Below are 12,679 nucleotides of genomic sequence, written 5' to 3'. Positions count from 1 at the left end.
GCCTGATTACACTCCTATAGTGGGATGCTAGGACTTTCGCGCCTCGAGAATTCAGATGGTGGCCGTCCAACGCAAGTAGATCCCATGGGGACTGATCCAAGGTGTAGTGCCGGATGAAGCCTACATGGTTGTTTACAATCGACAGGTACCAAAAATGTTGGTTCAGGAGTTGGATTTTGTAGTTGGTATCATGGATAAAGGCTCGTTGGTCCTGGTGGACGTACCAAGATGGGAGTCGAGGAGGGACGCTTGACAATACCACGAAAAGGTGTGGTCGGGAAGATTGGATGTGTGAAAGTAACAGGTCAAAATGCTCCACACAAGAGAACACTGATGCCTCACCAACATCGATGGAACCAGCTTGAAGAATAATTACGTCCAAATCTTGGGGGAGGCTATCCACGACGGTGATGAAATCCAGAATCTTTCTTCCTGGGAAAGCTTTGATCATGACGTCTTGCGAGCTGAAGAACTTGGGCACCAGCTCGATTAGGGAGTTACCGATTATGGCGATTCGGGGAAGGTGTTCCACTCCGTTCGGGCTCGATTACTAGTAGAAGCTGCTCACAGTTTTTTCCAGGTCTTGCGCCTGTGTTCTTAAATTTTTCTTCAAGTAAAAGGAATGTCTGCTGTATTCTGTCACGGAGTTGCTAGGGTGAAGTAGATAGTCTTGTTGTACATGTTTGTGTCCCTGTCTCTTGCTGGTTGAAGATGATTGCCTGTATTCGTAGGACGTACGTGTGTTTGCACACTTATTCCATTGTATGCAGGTTTCTTTCACATAAATTGCTGCTCTTTGCATCATTTTGCTCCACAGCAATCCCGTGTTGTAAACTATCAAGCTGCAAGTAAATCTTTCTGATCAGTCCAGTTGTAACTTATGTCAGGTAGCATAACATTGAGACCTGTCTCATTCCTGCTGTCTACGTCTTGTTTCAGCTCTGTAATGTGGTGTAGACGTACATTGAACTGCACAATAAAAGGACAAGCGAAGCATGACTGAAATTTTGCTTTATCTTGAAAGCTTTACAGTGCAACAATAGAGCATGTCTGTTTGGACTTAACATATTGGAGAATGGACAAGGACAACAAACACAGAGAGTGTTCAACTAGTAACAGATTTATTTGGACTCGGGGTGTTTGTCCAAATAAACCAGATGCTAGTTGAACGCTGTGTGTGTTTGTTGTACTTGTCCCTGTGAGTTCTACACCATGTTCAACTTCACAGTGATGCATTCAGGTTCAGGGCCCTGGGTCCCCATTTGTTTGGGGGATGGGTTAATGTACCAAGAGCTAGCAGCCTAGCCAGGAGGTCCAAGGTACATGGGCATCAGATGTGCACAGGGGAGGGTCAACCTAACGCATCCCTGAAATGCAACACCAGTACAAGTGAGAGGCAAATGAAACAGCAACTAACTCACACAAAATATGTCCGCAATAACAAGTAGTTTATGAAACAATTTCTCCCTGATGCCATTTTGGACATCTTTGTTCATAAATGTAAACTGGTAAAACCATCCAGCGAATTGCTTAGGAAATGTGAAGGAAAGTGCCTCTGGAGGACAGCTACCAATATTTTGACTGTTGTCCTTCTGTGCACTGTCGTCATCATTGCCACGGTATTTAAAAGGCATGGAAGGACTTGAGAACAAATATGATGAGAGAATTAGAATTACAAGCCCTGTGCAGAATATGACAACATCTCAACAAAAGACACATAAAACAGCATCAAAGTTTCGCCTCTCAGTGTGCTTAAGTCCCAATTACATGTAGGAAATAGAAATAGTTATGAGCATGAGACTTGTACTATCCAAAGTTGTACCACATTAATGCACTCATGTCATTCACAGCAAGAAATAAGAAATGCTGCTTTGTGCCTTTAAATACTGTGATTTCGTCAGGGTAGACACTTTCATATGTCAAACATGCGAAGCGCCTTTGCAACATTCATGCCCTAAAAGATAATGGCTGTGCACAGGAGGGTGCTTCTCAGTGACCTATTTTCTACCCAGTGCTGGCTTGACCATGTGTTCTGAATGCCGCAACTGCAGGCAGTTGTTGCTTTCAGCCATGTGCCTCTTGTTGTTATTATGACGTGAGTATTGCTGTTGGCGCAAGATGGGCCCTTCAAAAAAGGGTTCTATAGTCCTGTTCGACTTAAGAAGGAAACAAAATCTACGCAGTCATCCTATCTGCATGGCAGATAGGATGGCTTGATGCAGAGAGATTGCGCTGAATCGCTGCGCCAGATAACGTAATTGTATCTATTTCATTATTGCCAATTGCATCTTAGTTTTGTGTGAGAAAACTCCAAATTTTACTATTGCACCTCCTTATCTCCAACGGCACGTCTCAACTCAACCATGAGATACAAGCATTCTCTTGGATTTAATCCAAAATGTAGATGAGCATCTGTATAGCTTATGGGCATACTGTGGAAAGTATGTCCTACATCACATTTACACGAGATTTCGCCAGGCTGTGACTGTAACTGTTTTTTGTACTCCTCACTAGACAAGGTGTGTTCAGATATGAGATCTGCCAGCACAGGACTTAAACTTGGTTTTCAGAATCTGAGCGTCCTGTTGTTTCGGAAAGGGGTAAGCTCAGATCCTGAGGGTCAGTCGGGCTGCACCAAGGGAGATTAATTTGCTTTTGCCATGCTATACATGCCACAGCGATGTGACATGTATAGCATGACAAAAGCAAATTAATCTCCCTTGGTGCACCCCGACTGACCATTAGGATTTGAGCTTCCCCTTTCCGAAATAACACAACATCAGCACAACATCAGCAGTACATAGACTGGTAGAAATCCAGCGAACCAGTATAAGGAAGTATAAAGGGAATTGCCTCAAGACGAGAGCCGCTGATATTTCTCCTAGGCACCGTCCGGATCATTGGCATGGTATTTAAAGGGTTACCTAACCCTTTAATGGTATCGCCAAATAATTATGCTTCTTCAACATATGCTTCACCATACCACGTTGACGCAGCTGTTATATCAGGATCTCGAGGTGCTGGTGTGGAACAGCTGATATCGCCAAAGGATGCCAGTTGACTTTGAAAGGGTGCTCTTTCAGCTGTGCTCGTCTCTGCATACCCCAAGAACGACTGACACTATGTTGGACGGTGCAAGAAGGTGGGAGGCTTGCCGTACTTGGCATCAGGAAGTGGATCTGAGTACCTGCAAGGCAAGGTTGCAAACAGTTGTGGGTTTCCGAAAAGTGTAACTGTATCGTAATTTGGCATCAATTCATGATAAAATGACACTATAATACTATTTGGATGAGTCACATTCTACAGCGCAGATGTTGCTTTATGCAGTCTACTGTTTTAGGCCGCGATAGTCCAATATTGCTCTGAACCAGAAATATTATTTCACGCTAATAAGGTACTATTTATGCTCTGCGCCATACATGGAACCCCATTCAATTTGAAGCAGTTTTTATTGTGAGAAAAAGTTACCTCTAATCTGATCAACTGATTTTATTCGATAAATAAGATCAAGTGCCCCCAGCTGAAATTAATCAACTTATTCTGCACCGATTCGAACCAGTGGGTGTGTTCCAAGTGTGCACATACAACATTTTACGTTTCAAGCAAATCTTAACTGCAAAAGCGTCATGCAGTACTACTGAGTGCGCAGGTTGGAACAGGTATCTATCTTTCTCGCATGGTTTGTGGTTGAGCCCGTGCTCATTTTATTGTTTTACGACAGGCCGTACATCCTAGCTGGCACACACGAATTCCGTGAAAGCGTCGTCGTAGCACCATATCTTCAAATCATTATAGCTCATTGAGGCTGCGAAAGAAATGTCACTTACCTCGGGCAATTGCATGCTGAGTAGTTGCCTTTGTTCAGTAGATATCGGCACGGCGTCAACTCAAACGCTTTCTTTTTTACTGGAATCCCTACGCGCATTCGCTTAATGTCAGTGGAGCTGTAGACGTCGTCCGAAAAATGCGAAGAACAGACGCGTAGTTTTTCTCGTACGTCAGGGTTTGCACAGGAAATTGCATCTTCCCACTTTCGCTTCGTCTCGCGGTCCTAGGGCTCGTGAAACACCTCTGTGTTAGCTGTGGGCGTCTTCATACAACCAGGACCGTAACAACGTGCGTCGCCTGACATGATCACTTCGGAGCTTCCAGACGTGAAAGAAATGTCAGCGAATTTCACATTATTCACAAGTATCCAAAGCAGAGCAGACGAACTTGGAGACAATAACAACATGGTCGACTGCTCCCAGCCAGCGCAGCCCTCTGGTTCGCTTAGATCAACACGTCACGTTGATGTCGGTCCCGCTGAAGCCTCCGCGGCCGCGGAGGCGGCTCTGATCTTTAAAATTCGCTTATTTAATATCTAAGCAGTTCCCAGTCATGAAAATTGGTCAAATAGACCAATGAACGATACCGAACATTATGGTATCTATTTGATAGACCCGTTTCCGGATGCGACTGCCACTTTAAAATAACATTTTTCTAGCATGTTGCCCGAGTAGCACTCTTTTTAATGCGCATCGTGCGCCCCTTGAAGACTGTTGGACCCCTACAATGAGACAACAGCAGTTTATTTGCCGTTAGAAGCAGTCTTGGTTCCCACTTAATTAACCGGTGAAATATCCCCTGCTTGTTATCGTCGTTGCATGATTGCCCCTTGTAGGCATAACTGCGCAACCGAGGCGAGCCATGCACTTCATGATAAAAAAAGAAACGTTTGCTACATCAATATGACAAGGGAGAGGGGTATATGTTTATTAGCAAAGAAAAGGAAAAGGGAAGGGAAAGATTAGCCAGGGAAAATTGATGACAGGGGAAACACTCTAAGAAAAAAGGGGAGTCGCGAGGCGTCAGATGCGCGCCTGACCCCAAAGTCGCTGCTTCTCTGGCAATTACTCCCCCCTTTCTTCTCGCACTCCTTCGAGCGGAATCTGTTGCCTGCGAGAACGAGCGGAGAGTGGACCCGTGGAGTCGCTAGCAGTGCCCCCAAAACGTGAGACTGCAGCTCGCATGCAGTAAAACGCATAGGTGAAAAATTTGCTCTGCTAATGTGCCATGTACAAACAATGATTGTGCACCGCTTAGACAACTAAAAAGTAAAACGAAAAAGTGAAAACATGCACATACACGCATAATACGCCTCCCAACTCATATTTGACCCTATTTAGCATCGTTCATCACCTCATCAATAGGACACACCTCATCCTGCCCCATTGTGCCTTGGAGTAGAGGGCCGCACCTTACGTGGCGAATTTCCCCATTCATTATCATTAAGTTATTTGTTGTTGTTGAGGCTCCGGGATTTGCCGCTCCACATTTTGAATCCCGTCAACGGATTTGATCATTTGTAACATGCAGAAACGCGCGAGGGTGCTTGCACATGGTCTTTCTAGTTTTGTAACTTTTCGTTCATCATTTTCGCGGGACGTTTGCGTGAGGATAGCACGAGTGCCACTTTGTTTGTGAAATACATGTCGTCGACGAAGCAAAATCTCAGTGGGAGGCGATCACTGTGCAGGTGACGTGAAGTAAGCATTACGGGGCTCCAGCTTTGGATACCGTAACGGACAAACTGCTGATACAGGTAAATGGATCTCTGATTTCGTTGTATTGCATGTGTTTTCTGCGCTTCTTTGCACAATGAATACAGGGACAGTCGTGCTGTGTGAGGAAGAGTGTGTGTCAACGGTTACACGCAAAAGTCGATCGTACAAACGCACATGCTTATAAGATCTTGAAACAGTGTCGCGTCTGCCTGCATGTTGCTGTGTAATTGAGCATACAAATCAGTTTTTTCCCCCGTTTTTCGAATATGCTTGTCTGCCTGTGGTCTGCCTTTCCATTATTCTGGTGAAAGGCAGACTGGTTGGGGAATTTGCGCAGTTCAACTCAGGACGGAATTTTCACATAATGTCTGATTTTTATATAATGCAGTTGCTAGATATGTTATGATTTTGTGCACGTTTTGTTCTTATCGAAAGCTTCTCTTTGTGCGTGTGTGTCTGTGTGAAGCATGTATTTCTGCGCAGTGTACAGCTTCATCTGAGCTGTACTTCAGAACATCGCATCAGCTGAGATTGCGTTTTCTATCTTCATGCATTAAGCATCTGTCTTTTTCCAGCTCCTTGCCTTTGAAATGGAAGCACAGTAAGCGTGTGCCAACACCCATACATGGGAGGAGCCATGGTTTTGTTGCTGTTGTCCTTGGCACCTGCTTTGCAGAACTTAGATGCATATGTAATCCTCACCTCATCACCTTTCTACTCTAGCAGTTCAGATAATTATTCGGTACACCAGAACCATGCGAATACCTGCTTCTCCCCAGTGGTACACCTTCTGCTGTGGTCATTTATGAAGGTGTCTGCTGGTCAGAAAGCAGTGGCTCTTTGTTGAAGGTATGACACTGCAAAATCTCAATTTATTGAATAATACAGGTGTGTCACATATTTAGTCGCCATTGTAATTTGCCCATCGCATTAGGTGCCCTGGTCAGTGCTATGTTCTGCTTCCTGCCACCACTGCTAAGAGAGAAGACAGATGGAGTCATCAAGAAGTTGGTAAGCAGTTCTTTGTGCTGTAGGTCTATTTTGCTGAGAAGGGGTGGGTGGGTCTCAAAGATATGTGGAATATTTATACACCTATGTGAGCCATCGTGCAACCTCTGTCATAATGAACATAAAGGCGCATACAAAGATTATGCGTAAACATGCATATATTATATAGAGGGTTTCTACTGAATACATATATTTATTTGCAGATAAAGATAAAATTATTTATTTTAGGTAGATTCTATCACTGCCCCTACGTTACTGGCATTGGACCCTACAACTGGAGCTGTACGATATCGGAGTTAGTCAATTAGCTAAATGTTTGAATTATTCATTTTAGGCGTACACTCTTAGAAATGAACTTCACCGCATAGCATGCTCCTAGCCAACCATAATCTCGAATGATATCGTTATCTGCCCTGATTTGTTGAAAACGGGAGGCGTACGCCTTTTTTGTGACACCTATGCTGTTCATAATTGTCACAAAAAAGGCGCACGCCTCTTGTTTTCTACAAATCAGGGTAGATAACGATATCATTCGAGATGATGGTTGACTAGGAGCGAGCTATGCGGTGAAATTCATTTTTAAGAGTGTAGGTAAAGTTTGGCTAGAGTTGTAGCACCCAATTAGGCTCACTGCAGTTAATATGCACCTTCGGAGGTCACGCTAGTAGTTTGTTTATGCTACAGTACACATTTATGTTTTAATCTCTAGTGCATATACAGGGTGTTTCATGTAAAGTTATAAAAAATTTGAACTGGCGATGTAGGCGCTGGAGCGGTAACTACCAGTTCTGGAAACATTTGCTACCATCGAGGAAGGCATTGGACAATTTTTAATTGCAGAAAATTTATATTTAGTCAATTGAACTTCGAAAATTGCCACGTGAACCTCACTCTCTTTTTACAGCAATACGAAGTCCTACACGGATAGCGCCCAAGAGGCCCAACGAAAGCTATGCAAAAGTAACTAAAGAAGATGGCGTTATGTGTGGAGCACACATAGTACTTTTTCAACAGTAAGCCAGCTTTGGCATTTTCTTTGACTTTTTCGTTTATATTTGGTATTGTGACTGCAACATACGGCAGAAAATGACTAATGGGAAGTTATTGGCAGTTATCTATATTCTATTGTGTACTGTACTTCACCTGGAATTTTCGAATTTTAACACCGCTCTGGTCGAACACTGGTCTAATTTTTGTCATTATAGGTAACCTACTTCAACTGATTCCTGTACATGACAATCGCTACAAGGAAATGGGCTTCCAGTTCGATGACCACATGTACGTCCCTCAGTTTCCTTAAGTTTTTTTGTCCTGCAGTAGGTTCTCAAAAATGGCTTGGGTCAATCACATCACTACAGTGCTGATGAGAAATATCATCCTTTTACCTTGTTTCATTCAAATACCAAAAGCACATACCAGCTCAATTTTAACCCCTGAATTATCATATGGACTTCCTGTGGAACAGGTAGAACCTATCAAATTATATTATTACCTGATAATGTGGCACTGTTTTCCTGGCACTCTTCATAATTTCACTCTTAAAATACTTTACTTACAGAAGCCGAGAGAGACCCATGTGTGTCCTACCATCATCCATCACACAACAGATGACCTGCAAGCTTCTGCATCATTCTCTGTTTTGACCGAAGGGTTCATGGTCAGGCATCCAGAATGCCACCTTCTTTACCGTTAACGTTGTGTACAGTCCTAGAGCTTAACTAATTAACTGTTACGTTAACGTGGTAATCACTGTTTGGAGCATATACAGATTGACGCTGTGCACAAATTTCATAATGTACATCGATTAAGTACTACTAGTTGCCATAACTAGTTGCTGTGCTTCATTGATTTCCATGTAACCCTCCATTGTAGAGGGGGATGCCTTGGAAAGCCCACCCCTATTCAGTTTTTGCGTGCTACAGCTGAGTGACAAACGCCTGTGAGATTGCAAGGGCACAGCACATGTTCTTGTTATCAGGGGGCAAACTGGGAATTAATCTGGAATAGCAGTAAAATGTTACTCGAATGTATGACACGGGATACGAAAAGATTTTGAAGACAGCGCGTAAGTGTTACTAGCAGACTTCTCATACAGTAACAATGGCAGCATCAACGGAAAGTATGCAAGTGTTACTTGAACTCTGGTGGCAGCTTCACCAGCCTGCACATCAGTAAGATGTTCGTGCTGTTGCCAGAAACCGTCTTGCATTCTATTTCGCGCATTTTTTAGGAAACTTTTCATATCGAATCACATCCGAATTGTTCTCTCAGGTAATGAGAGCTCGTTCTCTCTCAGTTCGGAAATCCACAGGTACTATTTCCGTATCTGGAGTACAGGAAATATCAGGCTGGTGCGTTTTTGAAGGCACCACCGTGTAGATGACATTTGAAAAAGAACAAGAACAAAAACATTCATCCTGGTAAAAAATTACATAATTCAGCTGTTCACTCTAACTGGATGAAACTGGTTTCAAGATGTATGGGACAGTCAATAGCTACTACGCTCAGCATGTGCTAGTTCTTAATCGATGTGGATCATCAGAATTGTGCAGGACTGTGAACAACGTCAAAGTTGAGCAGGTGGTTCAGGTGTTTCAATTTAAAGAGCAAAGCATATGTAACTTAGTCACTTAGCCTGTTGCTGCTATCTTGTATCAAAGGTGTGCTTATTGTCAAAGCAATAAAAATCTCTAATGGTAAGCCCATAGTCTGGAACCATTCAGTCGCTTGTAAAAAATGTAGAATTATTTGCAACAAATTATGTATTTCTGCTGTACGTTCGAACTGCCAGTACACCTTGGTGTAAATGACCAAACTAAATTTATATTTGTACGTTCTGGCCAGGAACTGGTGCAGTTAGCGAGTACTGCAGGGAAACAGAATTTATTGCAATGGTGCTTCGTTTTGGCGCATTTTTTGTGTGGGGGTGGAAGGTCCCCCCCGCTCCCGGGGGAAGCAAGTGACTCCCCCTATGGGGTCATTTGATGCCTGTAGGAGTCAAAACAGATCCATGAAAGTGGCAGTCATATGACTCCCCCTTGATGGCACCAAATGACCCCCCTGCATTGATGGAGTCATAGTGACTCCAGGAGGGGAGTTATATATGTTGCAAGGTTTGACTCCCCAAAAGGGAGTCAGCATGACTTCCTTATTTTTTAGAGTGAAATGATCCGAAATATTTCCGCTTGACTAGCTTGTCCATCACGTAACGTGCTAAATGTTATCTCTTTTTCAGACTTAAACGGCCATATCTTCCTGACCGTGTCCTCCCTGAGCAAACCTGCTCATCGCCTGTTGGAAATCAACTGGTTCGGAATCCCCAGCGAAGTGAGACGTGCCGCAATCGTCGAACTGTACAGACGCGATAACCCTGGATCACTATGGACTCGCCTTGAGTCCTTCAAATTAATGACAGAAAGTGGGACTATGAGGACAAATTGGAGCTTCCCATTGACCCGCTTCACGCTTGACAACATAAACGCCTCCAAAGAATGCATAAAATACAAAGTGTCCCTCGTCAGACAACACATGCTGGACAGCGATGAAATAACTTGGTCGTGCATTAAGGGTAAGTGACTCCTACAGGGATTCTGTATCACATATCGGTCCGCAGGCGATAGCGTGCCTGACGAACGCGGGACAGATGCTGGTCATTACAAACGACGGCGTACTCGTTAATATTTTTGTTTGATATATTTTATTTGATGACGTGTTAGCGCCGCGAAGCAACTGTGGGTATGGGTGGAGTACAGATGTGAACAGATGGAGAGAGGACAGCAGGAAGGAGTAGGGGACAGGGGGTTTAGTATGCGTCTGTTAGTATCTAGAAAGTATTCGGAAGACATGAGACAGCACGTCAGCCGGATTCGAACCCACCACCCCCCAGTCTTCAGCACGACCTTGGCTGCCACCAATAAGCGGGACACCTTATCCCGCTCGACCATGCCGCTGGTATACTCGTGAATATAAAAATAGTATCGCAAATGGTCGGCGGCCTAAGCATTTGTAAACAACGCGATTTCTGTTTTTGAGCGTGGCTTGTTGGAACGTTTTTAGACCACAGGAAGTAGTTTTATCCGATACTCAAGCAGTAAATCGAGTAATTTTGCAGACATGGCCACCTGTCGCTGGCCACACCCAATGACATCGGTGCCAAGACTAAGGCCGGGTTCCCATAGCTCTTATCGAGCAACAAGCAGCAACGCGACAGCACGGTATCTGAGCAGCTTTCTGCTGCTGCAGCGGCGCTGCTTGAGGCCTCCCATAGCCTCGTTTTTGATTAGCGGCAGCAGTGACAACTGGTAACTGCGGCAATAGTGGTAACTGCAGTATTGCACTCCCATGTAATCCTAGGCAGTTGCGTGGCGTGCTATTTCCGAGCGGAAATAGCGGCCCTGTGAATAGTGAAACATGTCTATGTGTGAAATGTATTGTGCATTTGTGCATTGCTGAAGTGAACCTTGAAAGGATTACGGTAATGATCTGAGCCTCATATTGCCTCACTGACTTTTCGTTGATATAGGCTCCGTGCGGTAACCAGAGGGCGCGGCAAAAATTTGACACGCGCGCCACTTGCGAAGAAATTCGGTATGACTGAACTTTGTTTTGTTTTTGTTTTTTATTCCGTGTTAGCGCCGCGAAGCAACTGACGGTATGAGCGGCGTACAGATTATGACCGAACTGAGCGCTGGTTGCTGTCGTGTGTTGCGCATCGGAGAACGCTGCAGCTAGCATCAAACTCAGATGCGGCTTCCGACCTCCTAAAGAAGCAGGAGTAGTATACGAGTTGTGTTAAACTCAGACAATGAGAAACTACAACATTGTCAACAGGGCACCGACACCGTCGTTCGCGTATTTTTCCCGGCGCGGCTCCTGTGCGAAGGGTTGTCCGCGCGCTTATCGGCGGGAGGAGGGTTGCGTGCGCTCACATTTTTCAGCCTGGGCCGACTTCTTTCATCATTTTTCAATCTGTGTCGACTTCAATCGCAATTTTTTCCCGCTACAACGGGTGTGCAGTAGGCAGTTTACATGCAAAGGATAGCCATACACAAAAGTACAAGTGAAAATAGATTTATTAAAGTCATTAGTGTCAGGAATTATGTTATGACTCTGCGTGAAGGAGAAAAACTTAGCCAAAAATCTGATGCAATAGCATTGAAGGGGTATCACAATTTTTTATTAGTGATAATCACGCAAGTTTTCAATTAAGCAGAAGGAGTAGCACATTTTAATCAAAGAAGATATTTTTAATCAATATGATTACAATCAAAATTAAAAGTTTTATTATAAAAAGTCTAACATGACCACCATAGTGGAGCTTTAATTACAAGTGCCGATAGATGTAGTTATTTGTGGACAGCAGAGAACCTGGAAGACCATGGGACAAGAATGACACGAACACAAGACGAAATAAAATGTATAATATATCGAGAATAATATATCGTTTTAACTATCATAAAATCATCCTCGTGACTTAATCTAGTCGAACCCCATACAATTTTCGTTCTAAGAGACACTACAAACCTTACTTTGTTTTATGAATCCAACACAGAAAATATATTAAAAAATGAACTTCACCGCATAGCACGCTCCTAGCCAACAACCAGCTCTAACAATATCTGCCCTGATTTGTTGAAGACGGGAGGCGTACACCTGTTTTGTGACAGTTATGAACATTTTCGAGCGCAATAGGGAAGATAAGTTGATTATTCCAACATTACACAATTAATCAATTTATTATTAAGTAAACAGCATAGACATACGGAAACAATGAGAAACAAAACGATCAACATGCGACGATCAACAAAACAACAACAACGAGAACCGAAACCCATCACGTAAACAAGAGGTACACAAAGGATTAATAATTGAAAAAGAATCTATCAAAACGAGAACATGCACGGATGAATAGCAGAAAAACACTTTGATGCACATGATGAATTTAATACAGCACAGAGCTAACGCTGAATAGCAGAGAAACACTCTAAACGGCGCATCTATCCAACGTGTAAACAACGGACAGGAAAATATTATTGAAACAAGATCAACAGCTAATAGAGAGTCAAAATCCAACACGTAAACAACAGACACATGCAGGAAGATAATTGAAAAACAATCTATCAAAA

General features: G+C 43.4%; 1 protein-coding gene across 1 annotated transcript in view; it reads left to right on the top strand.

The window, feature by feature from the left end:
* LOC135398565 (uncharacterized) overlaps window positions 1-12,679 on the top strand; it is a 168,598-nt gene that overhangs the window by 81,857 nt on the left and 74,062 nt on the right. The window contains exon 3 of the mRNA XM_064629955.1: window positions 9,790-10,122. Within this exon, the coding sequence (XP_064486025.1) occupies window positions 9,790-10,122 (333 nt within the window). The remainder of the gene's footprint in view (window positions 1-9,789; window positions 10,123-12,679) is intronic.

This window comes from Ornithodoros turicata, chromosome 6 (genome assembly GCF_037126465.1).
Source record: "Ornithodoros turicata isolate Travis chromosome 6, ASM3712646v1, whole genome shotgun sequence".
Classification (NCBI taxonomy): domain Eukaryota; kingdom Metazoa; phylum Arthropoda; class Arachnida; order Ixodida; family Argasidae; genus Ornithodoros; species Ornithodoros turicata.
This window is presented reverse-complemented; position numbering and strand designations above follow the sequence as displayed.